At 39.8% G+C, this 17,103-nt stretch overlaps 1 protein-coding gene across 1 annotated transcript; it reads left to right on the forward strand.

Moving 5' to 3' along the window:
- The first annotated feature begins 4,566 nt into the window (after positions 1–4,566).
- On the forward strand, positions 4,567–15,406 carry LOC131202303 (tubulin alpha-8 chain). The gene is made up of 5 exons (XM_058191142.1): positions 4,567–4,702; positions 6,973–7,195; positions 9,670–9,818; positions 11,641–12,321; positions 14,962–15,406. Exons 1-5 carry the CDS (start codon positions 4,700–4,702, stop codon positions 15,253–15,255), a joined length of 1,350 nt encoding a protein of 449 aa, XP_058047125.1. The 5' UTR covers positions 4,567–4,699; the 3' UTR covers positions 15,256–15,406.
- Positions 15,407–17,103: the final 1,697 nt, after the last annotated feature.

Raw genomic sequence — 17,103 nt, forward strand, 5'->3', positions numbered from 1 at the left:
AAGGTTCATGAGAAGATTAAACAATTTTCAAACCATGAAGCCATGCTCAGTCTTACCAAGCATTATATTTGTTTAGTATGGGCATGTTGCACAAACCTAAGCAGATGTTCTCATTTAATAGAAGTTTACAACACGATCACCCTTACAAAAAATAGTTCTGATCTGTTAGCATATGTGGCCAGTTGAGTAGGGTAGCTTACTTTTCCAAAACACCCAAGAGTCTTATAAAAGTTTGGTAGATCAGAGTAAACTACTTCTGACAACTTTGAATTCTACTCATGTGCTTCCAGATAATGGAAGATAAATACAATGGTAAACTACATTATATGCAACTACAATTCCCAACAGTTTAGAATAGAATAGAATAGAATAGAATAGAATAGAATAGAATAGAATAGAATAGAATTTTTATTGGCCAAGTGTGATTGGACACACAAGGAATTTGTCTTGGTGCATACACTATCAGTGTACATAAGAGAAAAGACCTTCATCAAGGTACAACATTTACAACACAAATGATGGTCATAGGGTACAATTTAACACTTAATGATACAACACTTAATGATAAGCATAGGGTAGAAATAAGCAATAAACAATCAATGTCAATATAAATCATAAGGATTACTAGTAACAAAGTTACAGTCATACAGTCATAAGTGGAAAGAGATTGGCGATGGAAACGATGAGAAGATTAATAGTAGTGTAGATTTAATAAATAGTTTGACAGTGTTGAGGGAATTATTTGTTTAGCAGAGTGATGGCGTTCGGAAAAACTATTCTTGTGTCTAGTTGTTCTGGTGTGCAGTGCTCTAGAGCGTCGTTTTGAGGGTAGTAGTTGAAACACTTTATGTCCAGGATGTGATGGGATGTGAGGATGTGAGCTTTCAACAACCTGTGAAAAACCTGATCTAAGCTGTTCTCCAAATTGATGGTACTATTTGAATTTAACTAGTTATGCATTTCTTTTCAGAGTTGGTTGAATGTACCGATCTTACTTGTATGTCTTGTGTATTGAAACATTAATGGATCAACCCAAACACATTATACAGAGAGGAATTAGGCTTAAAATCCTTACTTCGGGCTGCTATACTTCACATTGCAAGGAGAAGCTCACTTAAGTAAATGTTTTTCATAGAAAAAAAAATGTGCAGGTTCTTTGATTCAAAATGGTTGTGAACACATAAAAGAGGTCTCTGTTATAAAACCATCTGTTAAATCTTGAAGTCGATTGGAAGTAGTTTCCAGGCCGGCCAGCCCCATAAAAGGCTGGAAAAAGCTGTTGTTGCTTTAACCATTTGGTTATCTGCCCAAAACCAAAAGTAAATTCCTCTTCCAAGTTAATCTCTCACAGGGAGTCTTGAGCAAGATTTTACGAGAAGAAGGAAACGGGTTATAAGATTTCCAGCAACTGAACTATTTCCCATCAACAATCAATATACTCCTAACATACATTTGAGTATATTGTTCCTAGTTTTCTTTTTTTAGTGCTTTTCTGTAACCAATTAATTGAGGGGACTCTTCATTAATAATAACAGAGCTTATTTATTTATTTATTTTGTTTATTTATTTGTCAAACACAACAATATATATAAGTATAAGCATGAAATAACCATACAAATTGGATACAACCAAAGAGAACATTAGGACAGGAACGGTAGGCATGCTGGTGCTCTTATGCACGTCCCTTGCAGACCTCTTAGCAATGTGGTGAGGTCAACAGTAGATAGTTTTTAGTTAAAGCTTTGGGGATTTTGGGACACTTGCCAGTGTTTGTTTATAAAACCGTTGCTGAATCCTTATTAACCCAGTGCCAACCCTTACATCAGCTCTAGTTTGTCAACAAGAGGAATTAATAAAATCTCCTTTTGTAATTTTTCAATGTCAAACATGATTTTATAATTCTTGATCCCATCGCTCCTTGGCTTCTCTACTAAACCAAAAAGTCCCAAATATTCTAGTGATTTCTTCAGTCCAGTAATTACTTTGGTTACCTTCTTCTTTACTTTTTTTCCCAGCTGCATTGTTTTCCACTTCTATTATTTTTTTAATGCAGCAACCAGGATTACATCTAACCAGGACTATATTTTTTTACCACTGTTTTTCAAATGCAGCAGCCAGGACAATATCTATTACAGTAGTCTTTGACTTACAACCATTCAAAGTTACAACAGCACTAAGAAGAGTGACTTTTGACTAATCTTCACACGCATCCCCATAGTCACATGATCAAAATTCGGATGCTTGGCAACTGGCATGTATTTATGACAGTTGCACTGTCCCCGAGTCATGTGATCACATCTGTGACCTTCCCAGCCGGCTTCCGATAAGCAAAGTCAATGGAGGAAGCCAAATTTGCTTAACACCCATATGATTCACTTAATACCTGCAGTTTAATTTGCTTAACAACCGGTGCAAAAAAAGGTCGTAGAACGGGGCAAAACTCAATTAACAACTACCTTGCTTAGCAATAAAAACAATTCGAGCTCAGTTGTGCTTGTATGTCAAAGACCCCCTGTACACCATATGTCGGTATATGACAGATTCCTATAAAAGCATTATAATGTTGATTCTTCTATTTTCTGTCTGCACATTTTTTAGAAAGAAATAAAACCCTGGAGAAGTGTATAAATAATAGTAAAAGAGAAAATCAGGGATATTAATTATCAAAGTGATGTCACCAGTGCCTTTAATTCAGGGGTAAAATGCTCCCAGTTTGGACTGGATGGCCCAATCCGGTAGTGATGGCGGCGGGTGGTTCGGAGAACCGGTAGCAAAAATCCCTGCTACCTCCACCATGCCCAGCTGAGCCATGCAATCATCAGAGGTTTTTTGTTTTTACTTTTAAAAGCATTTTTTCTTTGGCCGAAAAAATGCTTTTAAAAGTAAAAAAAAAAGCCTCTGATGATTATGTGACTCAGCTGGGATCGTCAGAGGCTTTTAAAAGCATTTTTTCTACAACCTCTTTGGCTGAAGAGGTTGTAGAAAAAATGCTTTTAAAAGGCTCCTGCCTGGGCAGGGGGTTGGACTAGAAGGCCTCCAAGTTCCCTTCTAACTCTGTTGTTATATATGTTATATAATCCCAGCTGAGTTGCCTGGATATCAGAGGTTTTTTTTTTCTTTAAAAGGCGAAAAAGAAATGTTTTTAAAAGTAAAAAAAAAGCCTCTGACGATCAGGCAACTCAGCTGGGATCGTCAGAGGAGCTTTTTAAAAGCATTTTTTTACAACCTCTTCAGCTGAAGAGGTTGTAGAAAAAATGCTTTTAAAAGTAAAAAAAGAAAAATGTTGGCCCCGCCCACCCAGTCACATTACCCCCAAGCCACGCCCACAGAACCGGTAGTAACAAATTTTACATTTCACCACTGCTTTAATTGCTATATGTTAGACACATGCAAAGTGCAGAGAAGAGCAACAAAGATGATTAGGGGACTGGAGGCTAAAACATATGAAGAACGGTTGCAGGAACTGGGTATGTCTAGCTTAATTAAAAGAAGGACTAGGGGAGACATGATAGCTGTGTTCCAATATCTCAGGGGTTGCCACAAAGAAGAGGGAGTCGGGCTGTTCTCCAAAGCACCTGAGGGTAGAACAAGAAGCAATGGGTGGAAACTGATCAAAGAAAGAAGCAACTTAGAACTAAGGAGAATTTTCCTGACAGTTAGAACAATTAATAAGTGGAACGACTTGCCTGCAGAAGTTGTGAATGCTCCAACACTGGAAATTTTTAAGAAAATGTTGGATAACCATCTGACTGAGATGGTGTAGGGTTTCCTGCCTGGGCAGGGGGTTGGACTAGAAGGCCTCCAAGGTCCCTTCCAACTCTGTTGTTATGTTATGTTATGTTAAATGCTCTACTGTGGGGTGTATCTGTACAATCTAACCCTATGCAAATATAGCTGGGTCTTTTCCAGATGACTTTTCCAGATTCTGATGACCTTTCATTAGCTCTACTGGTAGGAAAATTTCATGGGACTCCTTATTTGCAGAGACTTTGCCCCTGTGGGTCCAGGATGGTAGAAACCCCCCTTCATGTCCTCATAACGGTATCCTTTTTATGTTGCCCTAAGACATGGTCTGATTACTCCAATCATTTCCAAATATGAAGGCCGTACAGACAAATTTTATGGTTTTTTTAAGGACTGCTAACTCCATACTCACCTATTACATAGCGAAATATCTTCACCGAGTTCTACAAATGTGCAAAACCTTTAATTAGGTATTTTGCTTTTATCGTTCTATTATTTTCCTTCATTTTGCAATAACAAATTGTTGTGTCAAGCTATGTCTTTTACACTCAAAGTCCATAATAAAGATATCCGATCTAATCTTAAATTTATTTAAAGACCACTATTTCTCGTGGCTGGGCTGATTAAACCCCATCAGTGGATAATTTAGAATTTTTTAGGATGTGTGTCCCTTTGGGCTTAATGAAGCTGCAGCAGCTATGATCTGAGAGGCTGGTGATGTAAGTTGGTCCAGAGGGTGTACATGTTGGGAATTATGACCTCTTCCCTCCCCTGCTCTATGACACTGAAAGGCAACAACAGGTGTTTGGAGCCAGTCTCCTCCTTCATTACAGCTCAACTGGTGGCAGAAGGAATTGGTGAGAGAAAGGGAAAACAGAAACAAAGCTCCTGATCAAGAAAAGCTTCAAGTTCCTGATCAAGAAAAGAAGCCAGAATCAGAATCAGACAAAGCATTATGGTAAGCCAAAGAAACAGAGGGGAAGCAAGAATGAAGAAATTCACACCCACTTGGCTCTAAAAAGTTGTAAGGTTTATATTCAAAAACAAGTTAGGCTTTACCTCTTGGCCGGATTGTATTTGTGTTTCTAGCACAGACCCCGTAGTAAGCTGAAGTGGTGAACAGTGCAGTCTTAAACATGCTTACCTGGGATTAAACAGGAGATAGCAGAAGTCAGCAGGAAACCCGAGTTTAAAAAAAAATACCTCTAGGATGAATTGCAACAAGACAAACTGCATTCTCTACCCTGAGAATAAGTGGGAAACTCAAAATTCATAACCTGCCCAGATGATGCTGGCTGGGATCACCCATTCCACTAAAACAAGATAGGACAACTTCTAAAAAATCACAGCTTTCAACTCTTGTCTTTCTAGCCTCTGGAAAGCTGTCAGAGGTTGTCCAGTTTTGTGCTGCCATAACTGGAAGAGACTTGGTTTTTGTATTCTCTTTTAGCTTTTATGGTGATATTATGTTTGGGGAGGAGAGCAAGCCACTACATTTCCACCCTGTCCACCCTTCAAATATCCAAAATGATCACCAAAACCCACTAGCATAACCTCAAGCAGTGCCACAAAGAAGTTGGATAATATAAGTTCTTGATTTTAGCATGTGTGATTTGGATCATTATGGCTTAGCAAACAATCTATACTTAAAGCTTAGAGCAATACATTCCCCCCCCCCCCCGTATAAAAGGGTTGGTACTACTCAATAACCATCAGACAGACTGTATGTGACTATATGATGTAGCCTAGAACTTGAACTAAAGCCGTTAACTAATTCTTTCTTTGTTAGGTAACTTTGAGTTAATCTATTTCCAGGCTTTCGGTCCCTTCCTCCCATCCAATTTTGAAGACTCCCAAATTGCTAAACTGGAAGTTTTGCAAGAAACAAAAGAGAAACTTAATTTTTTTTTACTTCATTTTGTAACCAAAATGAAGTAACCAACTTCATTTTGCATCATTTAACCTGATCTTGATAGCCAGTAAATGTGTGATGATTCTGGCCAGTATTAATTTCTAAAGTTAAACATGTGAAATAGAAATTTTAAAAAAAGTGGATGGTAGGGTGAGAGGGAAAGCAATGCCACTCTTCCTATCAATCAAATGGGTGAAGGAATCCAAAGACCACAACCTTCTTAAGTTACAGTTCATGCAGTAATATCATTTAGCTAAGTTAAGACCTACGCAGAAAGAAAAACAAACCCATTAGACATATTATGGGATTATTGAGATTTATCACAATCTGTATGATATTAAAGCTGCTCTTTGTATACAGATGAAACCTGAGAATGTTTAACAAATCCTGAAAAATGCTCACTGTTTCATTATGATGTTATTTTTTTGCTGAAACAAAAATGTATGCTGGCTGTGGTCCAGATTTTGAAAGTGGATTGCCATTGCCTGCTTCCTAGGGCTAAGAGTTTGTTCAGTTGTCTTTGTGCCTAAGGTGAGAGAAGAACTCACAGAGCTTCTGGCCAGTGGTGGGATTCAGCCAGTTCGCACCACTTCGGGAGAACCGGTTGTTAACTTTCTGAGCAGTTTGGCAAACTGGTTGTTGGAAGAAATCATTAGGGCAGAGAACCGGTTGTTAAATTATGTGAATCCCACAACTGCTTCTGGCCCAGTGCTTTAACCACTGGCTCTATCATTGAAATAGCATCCATAATGCATCTATTTACAGTCTAATCACCGCAATAAAAACATTGGGCCAGTGTAGAAATATTCTATTTTCTTCTTCACTGCTGTTATCCTCCAGCAGACCGGCAGCATTTTATGGCCGAAAATTAATCTTGGTCCTCATTGGATTTTGCAAGTGAGGGTTACTCTTGTCAATATTGTTTGTACTTCTTCAAAATAGGGGCTTTCCAAAAACTGCTAGCATTTTTATCTTCTTCCTGAGTGATATCATTTTGGTTACACAGATATTGATGCTCGGAAAATTTAGATCACTGTCTAGATTAGTCTTTTCCAACGTGGTAGCCTGCAACTGTAATGATGGACATGGTCTGGTGGACATAGTCAACCCAGTTGTTCGTTATGAGGTGGAAATGATGGGATATTCATTTAAATTCTCCTAAGAGTTCCAAGTTGGATCAAACAGTTGAAAATAAGAAGTCCTCTACCCCTGAAGGTCCAACGATAATCTTCTCTAGAAGAGTGGGAGGGGAGAGATAAATGGGAATGGTATGTCTCCTGTTCTTCTTATCTTCTCTTTATTTTTCCCCCTCACAGCGTGAATGCATCTCTGTTCATGTTGGACAAGCTGGAGTTCAGATTGGTAATGCATGCTGGGAGCTCTTCTGTCTGGAACACGCCATCCAGCCAGATGGCACCTTCCAGGCCGAACCCAGCAAGTTTAATAATGACGACTCCTTTACCACTTTCTTCAGCGAAACCCGCACGGGGAAGCACGTGCCACGAGCTGTTATGGTGGACCTAGAACCCACAGTAGTAGGTCAGTGAAATCATGAGTGGTGGCAAATAGAATGGGGGTTATTGAACATTTGCAGTGCTGGAGATGGAATGGAGAAATCAGGTCTTTTGCCGGTCATGGAAGGGTGACTTCTGATGTTATGTGCAATTTACTGTTCAAGGATGGGAAAAACAAACAAACCTACCTCCATTTGACAGGATGTCTTCAGCCCTCAGGTCCTATTTTGCAGAATTCTATACCAAAAACATCCTTGAGATTTGGGGAAATCAAGGTGCTAAGAACATGTCTACAATCAAAGCACTTTGGAGCGTACGCTGAGGCAAACAATTTGTGATTAATGCTACAACCAATCCCACAAGCCTGTTTAGGCTGAAAATTGTTTTTATTTTCTTTTGCAGCAACTTAATTTGGTCAGGGGGAACATCTCACTTGCTGGTATTTTTATAGAGCTAACCTTTCCCTATCTTAACTGGGGAGGAGAGGATAAATACCACCATTTTAATTACTGGGATCTTGACTGAATTCTAATAGAAGGATTGAATAAATCACATCAAACAATAAATCAAAAAATAATATCTAATCAATCAGGTAATTGTTGCAAAAAAATCATTTATGTTATGCCTTCCATCCCCCTCCGTGGGAGGAAAAAATAGACCAGGCTGCCCTTTCTTGTTTCTAAAATTAGTTGACTGACTTAACTCTGACTAATCATATTGTAGAGTTAAAGATTAGAAGAACACAATTTAGAGTCCCAGTCCCACACATATGCTCTACAAATCAATGCCTCTCATTTTTAATCTCATACAAAGAAAATTATTAAGATAGATAATTATACTCTGGTTCACTTTAATTACATACTTTTCCTTACATGAATATATTGAAAGAAATTCAGTTATGTAGCCTTTTTAATAAATGTTGGGAACGTACCTGTTTGCATGCTCCTAATTTAACGAATTGGGGTTCCATTTTAGCTCTTCAATCATAGCATGATTATTTATTATATTCTATATATTATACTATACCCTAACACCAGTATTACTATTTACAGAGGTTCAGAGGTGGTATTCAGCAGGTTCTGACCAGTTTTGTAGAACCGGTAGCAGAAATTTTGAGTAATTTGGAGAACCGGTAAATACCACCTCTGACTGGCCCCTCCCCCATCTATTCTCTGCCTCCCGAGTCCCAGCTGATCAAGAGAGAATGGGGATTTTGCAGTAACTTTCCCCTAGAGTGGGGTGGGAATGGAGAATTTACAGTATCCTTCCCCTGCCACGCCCACCAAGCCACACCCACAGAACCGGTTGTAAAACATTGTGAAATCCACCACTGCAGAGGTTGATACAGGCTTTAGAACACCAGTTTATACAACAGGGCCCTAAACAGGTTGTTTTATTATTATTACTGTTGTTGTAGGATGCTTCTAGCTCTGCTCTGGCAGTTATATATTTTTTAGTTTTCGAAATATGAGAAATGTTGTTTCTCCTGAATTTTGAAAGAGTAAACAGAAAAAGAAAAGGCCATCCTGCTGGCTACCTTGTGTGAATATTTCATTATATCCATCTGGGACAGAATTTTACTTGGCGGAGCTTTTTAATATGTTGGATATCTAAATGTCTCGTTTAAATAGTTTATGTGTGCTTGTATATGTATGTGTGTGTGTGTGTGTGTGTGAGAGAGAGAGAGAGAGAGAGAAAGAGAGAGAGATTGTAAGGGGGGGGAAGTAAAAAGAATTAAAGTTTATTTTAAGTTTAGCAATATATCTCTAATGTGCCACCAGTATAGGTAGTCCTTGACTTATAACAGTTCATTTAGTGACAGTTCAAAGTTATGGTACTGAAAAAAGTGACTTATGACAGCTTTTCACACTTATGACCATTGCAGTATTCCTATCATCCCATGATCAAAATTCAGATTTATTCAAATTTATGATAGTTGCAATGTCCTGGGGTCATGTGATCATCTGAGTCCTTCGGGAGAAGGGCGGTATAAAAATCAAATAAAATAAATAAATAATAAAAATCTTTTGCGACCTTCTGATCAGCAAACTCAATGGGGAAGCCAGATTTACTTAACAACTGTGTTACTAACATAACAATTGCAATGATTCACTATGGCAAGAAAAGTCATAAAATGAGGCAAAACTCACCTAACAAATGTTTTACTTAACCATGTAAGTTTTGGGCTCAATTGTGGTTATATGTTGAGGACTACCTGTATTAAGAATTCCTATCCTCGGATGTGCAACCTAGATCATCGAGGATCAAACCAAGCATTGCCATAGTTCCTACTTGGTTTCTAAAAATCAAGCAAGACCATATTTGATGTTAATAAACTGCGCCTGGAATAATTTCAAATGAAGTTAAAGCCAAAATAACATGCAAAGCTTCTGTCATTTAGCAAACAAAGATGGTGTCAGAAGTCAATTAGGAAGGAACATATCACTATTATCAAAAATTGTCTTATATTTATCACGATATATTTCCATTTCTTAACAGATGAAGTCCGGGCTGGCGCCTACCGCCAGCTTTTCCACCCAGAGCAGCTGATCACTGGCAAAGAGGATGCCGCTAACAACTATGCCCGTGGTCACTACACCATTGGAAAGGAGAGCATTGATATGGTGCTGGATCGTATTCGCAAGCTGGTAAGCATGAAAATTAAAAGTAAGCATGATTTTGAGGCAGAAATTCAGTGCAAATCTAGGGCTAGAAGCAGAAATTGATTGATAGAAAGTCCAGTTCCAGTCATGGCAGTTGGGTATGCCATGAGCTGTATTACTATGCAGAATGAATTGAGTAAATAACAATCTATTTAAGTTAAATCTAAATAACAAACTATGAAAGTCATGGATCTCATACTTTCAATTCTAGGAAAACCTCGCTAGGCTATCTTGTTTGAAAAATATTTTTTATGCCAACTGTATAATCCGCATACTGTAGAGAAGGAGGAATTGTTATCCTATTACTCTACTCTCTTTTCTTCTTGTATTATAAGGCAGTCACAATACTGGTAATCCTCATTTTACCAGCACAATTAAAAATTTTCTGTTGCTATGTGAGACATTTGTTAAGTGAGGTTTGCCCCGTTTTACGACCTTTCTTGCTACATTTTTTAAGTGAATCACTGCAGGTGTTAAGTTAGTAGCAATAACAATAGCACTTAGACTTATATATCGCTTTACAGTGCTCTACAGCCCTCTCTTAAGCGGTTTACAGAGTCAGCCTATTGCCCCCAACAATCTGGGTCCTCATTTTACCCACCTTGGAAGGATGGAAGGCTGAGTCCACCTTGAGCCTGGTGAGATTCGATCTGCCAAATTGCAGGCAGCCAGCAGTCAGCAGAAGTAGCCTGCAGTACTGCATTCTAACCACTGCACCACCTCAGCTCAACATAGGAACATGGTTGTTAAGCGAATCTGGCTTTCACATTGACCTTGCTTGTCAGAAAGTCACAAAAGGTGATCACATGACCTCAGGACACTGCAACTGTCATAAAATATGAGTCAGTTGCCAAGCATCCAAATTTTGATCACATGCCCATGGGGGTGCTGCAATAGTTATACACAAGGGTACTATTGACTTATCTTAACAACCAATTCGCAAATGTGAGCAACCATCTCCGCCCGTGTCACCTCCGCACATGTGCAGGACCTTCTGCGCATGTGCAGAGCATAAAGAAAAAGGATGTGATGACGTCCGGGCAGGTGGGTGGAGCCTCCCACAGCCCCAGCTACTGGTTTGCCCAAACCGGGTAGAACTGGCAACATCCCATCACTGGTTATACATATGAAAAACAGTCATGAGGAGTTTTCTCAGTGATGTTGTAACTTTATCCGGTCACTAAATGAACTGTTGTAAGTCAAGGACTACCTGTAGTATCACACAGCTAGCTTAACATTTAAAGTGTTAGTGGTTAAGAATGGCTGTAATCTATTTTAGAAAGGTCCCATGCATGAAAAAAAATGCTATTAATAAACAAGTTTTCATTCAAAAAGGTTTCCTCACCAAAATGTAGGTTCTTATTGAAAACTCACAATACCCCTGGATTTCTGATTTCCGTAAACTGCCACTGAAACTATTACTTTTTGTAAAGAATTTAAAAACTTGCTTTAAATGGGGAATTAGGAAGGGTCCCATGGAGACTTCCTTACCGACTCTTAAATTCATAAAAATATTTGACTATTAAGTAGTAAAAAATAGTACTTTTTAAAATTTAAATTTACTTTTAAGATTCACCACAATGTTCCGAGAACAATTGTAGCATATAGCAAGGTAATTATATAGATCAGATCTGTTTGGCTTCATGTGCCTAAGCACAGGATCACTGGTACAAAGCCGTATCAACAAACAAGATTTGGAATTAGATTTGGAATTGTAGAAATTATCTTTGCATGAAGCAAATACTGAGTGGGCTAAAAAGTATTGTTGAGATACACATAGCTCACCTTGGATTGTACTTCTTTGTAGACAGATTCCTGCTCAGGTTTACAAGGATTCCTGATTTTCCACAGTTTTGGAGGAGGCACGGGCTCAGGTTTCACCTCCTTGTTGATGGAACGCTTGTCGGTAGATTATGGCAAGAAGTCCAAACTGGAGTTCGCTATCTATCCAGCCCCTCAAGTGTCCACTGCAGTGGTGGAACCCTACAATTCTATCCTGACCACCCACACCACCTTGGAACACTCCGACTGTGCCTTCATGGTGGACAATGAGGCCATCTATGACATCTGCCGGCGTAATTTGGACATTGAGCGTCCCACGTACACCAACCTGAACCGTCTCATCAGCCAGATTGTCTCCTCCATCACTGCCTCCTTGCGTTTCGATGGTGCCCTCAATGTGGACCTGACTGAATTCCAGACCAACCTGGTGCCCTACCCTCGCATCCACTTCCCCTTGGTGACCTATGCACCCATCATCTCCTCTGAGAAGGCCTACCACGAGCAGCTCTCCGTGGCCGAGATCACCAGCTCCTGTTTTGAGGCCAACAATCAGATGGTCAAATGCGACCCCCGTCATGGCAAGTACATGGCTTGCTGCATGCTCTATCGTGGAGATGTGGTACCCAAAGATGTCAATGTAGCAATTGCTGCCATCAAGACTAAAAGAACAATCCAGTTTGTGGACTGGTGTCCAACTGGCTTCAAGGTGAGCAGCAAATAATTAAATATCTTCCTTCTGTCTTAAAAAGAGGCACATAGACATGATGGGTATAATCCATGTCCCAAGATAAGTATTAAATGTAAGTAACCTCAATGTACTTACCATAAGCTATTTTATCCAATTTCATTAAAATTGGGAGAAGCCTCCCGTAGACTTTCAAAGTGTAAAGTATAAATTTACATACTTGAACTAAACAGAAATTACTTTTTCAAAAAAATTATGCAAGTCAATTAAATAACCATTTTCATTCCGAATGGTGAGATGGGTTTACCACAAATGGGTTTACCATAAATAAGCAAACCTTTCCTCATATATTCAGAAAATAATCCAACCTTTAAATAATGTTTTTATTTCCTGATCTATCTTTATAAAGATGCCCTATACTTCAAATAACCCTTCCCCTTTGAGTGGACATGTTTAGCTTTTATTGTTTTACATTATTCATGTTCATGTACATCATAAGAACATCATTTATGCCCCTCCTAAATGTCTCTAAATCCTGAAGCAGCAATTTTCAAAACAAAACATCTCCATTCTACATAAAAGGGAATGAAATGTTAGTATGAGTACTCCTACACAAACATTTGCAATTCTGGCTATATAATCTGGTTGTTTGCACAATTCAAACAGAAGACTTAAAACCAATTTTTAGTATAATATTGAATAGATTATTTGTCCTCATTTGCGCTATTTTTTTTTGCCTTTTTCTCATTTGCCCCCATGCTTTCTCAAAAATGCTTATACTGTATATTTGAATAAGAATAGCAAATAGAATAATGTATTTTATAGAATAATGTACAATTGTTGTGCAAGTATCAGCAGTTATGGAAAGTAAAATAAACCAAACTCAGAACAAAACAAATAGTGACTAATAGTGTGTAACTTAATCTCACAATTTGGGCAATACAGGTAGTCCTCGACTTATGACCACAATTGAGCCCAAAATTTCCATTGCTAAGCAAGACAGTTGTTAAATGAGTTTTGCCCCATTTTATGATCTTTTTGTCACAGTTGTTAAATGAATCACTGCACTTGTTAATGTAAGAGATGATCAGGCTGAGCCGAGGGCAGTGTCAAACACATCATCAGTCTAGAGTCCCTACATCCCCAAAAGAGATCTAAGCTGAAGTCGGTTGACTCTTATCTGGAGTCAATTTGCATTGACTGTTAATAGATCAGATTCTTGTGTATGGGTAACAAAATCGCAGTGCTTTTGAACTCCACCTGGCTCCCAGTTTCTTCTTGACAATTAATAGTAATACAGTTAGACTTTACTTATCAGAAGGTTGCAGAAAGGGAAATCACATGATCATGGGGCACTGCAACCGTCATAAATATATGCCGGTTGCTAAGTATGTGAATTTTGATCACGTGACTACTGTATGTTAAAACTTTCTACAAGAATGTGAACTACTAACGGTCAAAGCAAATTTGCAGTAGATACGAGTCAACAGAATTCACGGTGGGTTGGACTTAGTAGATCTTTTGTGGGTGTGAAGGGACTCAAGACTGATGACATGTTTGAATCCTCCTTGCGTTCAGCCTGGTCACCTCCTACAGCAGGTGGATGAATTCACTATGTACTTGATGAAACATGGAGGATTTTGAGAGGAAGCAAACATGGTGAAGACAGTATGTCATCTTCTATTCCAGTATTTCTCAACTTTTTTCAGATGGGTGGACTTTAACTCTCAGAATTTCACAACCAATTGAAAGTTCTGAGAGTTGCCATAGTTGATCAATACTGTTGTGTCTTAAACTCAACGGTAATCATGTGGTAATGAAAGAAGACTTCATATAGTTTAGTTCAAAAGAACATTATTATCTGAATATTTTAGCTTTTGTTGCATAAATATATTTATACAACCCAACACTTTCTCCCCAAACTTAGTAAGTGTAAAGTGTTGTAAAAACATGTCTTTTAAACAAACATTATCTTATTATCTCTATCTTCATCTACTTGGGGATTGTCAAAAACAGCATTTTGTTGGAGAGTTCATATCCTTAGCCCTTAGCAATCAATTTTTAGCAGAGATGCAAATGCCTTTTTAACACCACAAGCTTTTGCACACCCAAAATATCCTGAAGTTTTGTTTTTTGTTTTTCTATAAAAAAGGAGTCCCTCCGGATTTTGCTCCGCTAGTCATTGTCCACTATAGGGGACGATGCTCATCTCCGTTTCAAGGCCATTGAGCCAGTGTTTTCCAGACATTTCCATGGTCATGTGGCCAGCATAACATCATGGAGCACTATTACCTTCCCACTGAAATGGTACCTAGTTATCTACTCACATTTTGCATGCTTTCAAGCTGCTAGGTGGCAGGAGCTGAGGTGAGGATGGGAGCTCACTCTGTCATGTGGCACTCGGGTCTCAAACCTGGGCTGCTGACTTTCCAGCCAAAGAGTTCAATCTCTTAACCACTGAGCCATGGCGCCATTTTTTTTAATAAGATAATTGAAATATGGCATCTCTCAGGTTAGCTATTAGTAGAAATTATGGGAATAAATTCAGTGCAGTGTCATTAGAACCTCCCTCCATAAAATTAATTCTCATTGCTCTTTCCCCCCCCTCTACACTTCCTATCTAGGCCATGTTGAATGATCTTATCTCTCCTTGTTTTCCAGGTTGGCATCAATTATCAGCCCCCAACCATAGTGCCCGGAGGTGACCTTGCTCAAGTGCAGCGAGCTGTTTGCATGCTGAGCAACACCACTGCCATCGCTGAAGCCTGGGCAAGGTTGGACCACAAGTTTGATTTGATGTATGCCAAGCGAGCCTTCGTTCACTGGTATGTTGGTGAAGGCATGGAGGAAGGAGAGTTTTCCGAGGCTCGGGAAGATTTAGCTGCATTGGAGAAAGACTATGAGGAAGTTGGCACGGATTCTTTGGAAGAAGAAAATGATGGGGAAGAATATTGAAAATATAAATGGTCCCTAGCTGTGCATATTTGGGCCACAAATGAAGTTCTCACAAGTCTTTGATGGACGAAAGAAGCATAGTAGTAGAGCTTAATCAATTGCATTCTTGTCTACTCCAGCAGCATATATAAATATATCATCAGTCTGTGAAGAGTTTTCCTACATTTTCTTTCTTAGGCCATGCATGTAGTCCTCGACTTACGATTCAAAATTGAGCCCAAAGTTTCTGTTGCTAAGTGAAACAGTTGTTAAGTGAGTTTTGCCCCCTTTTGCATCAGGGTTGAAATGCTCCCGATTTGGACCTGATCACGCGGTCCGGTAGCGATGGGGGCTGGTAGTTCAGAGAACCGGTAGCAAAAATCCTTGCCCCCCACCGACTGCCCATGCCTTGCTATTCCTCTTCTCTCTCCCTGAAGCTCTCGGTAGTGATATAGCTGCAAACGGCCTTAAATGACTGCAGTGGCGCTTCATAGGGTCTGTTCTGTCCCCCACCTCAGTCCGGGAGGCACGTGAACTAACTCAATTAGCCAGCAATTTAGTCCACGGCAACTATCAGCTCTGGCAGCAAACCAGCGTTTGTCTGCCAACGTTTTCTTATCTCCTTGATGCCGGCACCGAAGCAACCAGGAAGTCAGGAGCAAAGAGCAATTCAGGCCAAATGCTCAGTCAGATAGTTCAGCTTAAGAGTTCTCCAGTCAGTTGATTTGTTTGTCACGAAGTAATATAGTAGCCCCTCCTGCTTTTATACCCTGTGGGGTGTGGCTCCGTGACTCAGCACTTTCTAGGCCTGCCCCACCCCTGCTTCTGTTGTTCTCGCCTCTCTTGTCTACGAAACCTGGGATCTAACCAGGGCTGATTGTCCACAGCTGGGTCTGGAAGCGTTTCCTGGATGGGGGGAGATACAGGAGACAGAGGCCTCATCACCTCCTCTACCTGGCCTGCCTCTGGCTCCTGGAGCTGAGCCAGAGAGGCCGGCCCTGCGGAGGGGAGCCCTGATGGCCCTTCCCCCTCACTCTCTGAGTCACTTTCTGGCAGGGGGCCAGGCCCGGGGGGGGAGGGGGGGCTGGAGCCACAACAGGGCCGCACTACAGCTGATCAGTGCTGTAGGTAGCTAGTAGACTGATGCCTCTATTTTTAAAGAAGGTAGACTGGTGCACTCCCAAGTTTTGTATACTTTGTTTATTATTTTTATTATTTATTATTATTGGCCATGCCCATTCAGTCACCTGACCACCAAGCCACACCCACCAATTAAGCCACGCCCATAGAACCGGTGGGGAAAATTTTTAGATTTTACCCGTTTTGCATCCTTTATTGCCAGAGCTGTGAAGTGAATCATGACAGTTGTTAAGTTAGTAACACGGTTGTTCAGTGAATCTGGTTTCCCCATTGACTTTGCTTGTCAGAAGGTTGCAAAAGGTGATTGTATGATCCTGTGATAAATATGAGTCGGATGCCAAGCATCCGAATTTTGATCACGTGACCGTGGGGATGCTGCATCAGTTATAAGTGTGAAAAATGATCATGTCACTTTTTCACTGTTGCTGTAACTTTGAACAGTCACTAAATGAACTGTTTTAGTTGAGGACCAGCTGTGTATCACAAGAAAAATGCAGCCTGCCCAGCACAACTATTATAGACATTACAGGTAGTCCTCAACTTACAGCCACAACAGAAACTAAAATTTTGTTCACTAAGCTGTGCAGTTGTTAAGCAAGTCACCACATGGCTGGCTGCGATTTGACTATCATTTCTCTTGTGGTTGTTAAGTGAATCTGGCTTCCTCAATTGACTTTGTTTACCAAAAGCCGGCCAAGAAGGTCACAAATTGCGAATACATGATTGCAA

This window comes from Ahaetulla prasina, chromosome 7 (assembly GCF_028640845.1).
Source record: "Ahaetulla prasina isolate Xishuangbanna chromosome 7, ASM2864084v1, whole genome shotgun sequence".
Classification (NCBI taxonomy): domain Eukaryota; kingdom Metazoa; phylum Chordata; class Lepidosauria; order Squamata; family Colubridae; genus Ahaetulla; species Ahaetulla prasina.

Bases quoted from the DNA above. Each gene is read 5' to 3' on its own strand.
- LOC131202303 (XM_058191142.1), top strand. The intron at 9,819-11,640 runs GTAAGCATGAAA...ACTTCTTTGTAG, and splicing joins TGGATCGTATTCGCAAGCTG to ACAGATTCCTGCTCAGGTTT. The intron at 12,322-14,961 runs GTGAGCAGCAAA...CTTGTTTTCCAG, and splicing joins GGTGTCCAACTGGCTTCAAG to GTTGGCATCAATTATCAGCC.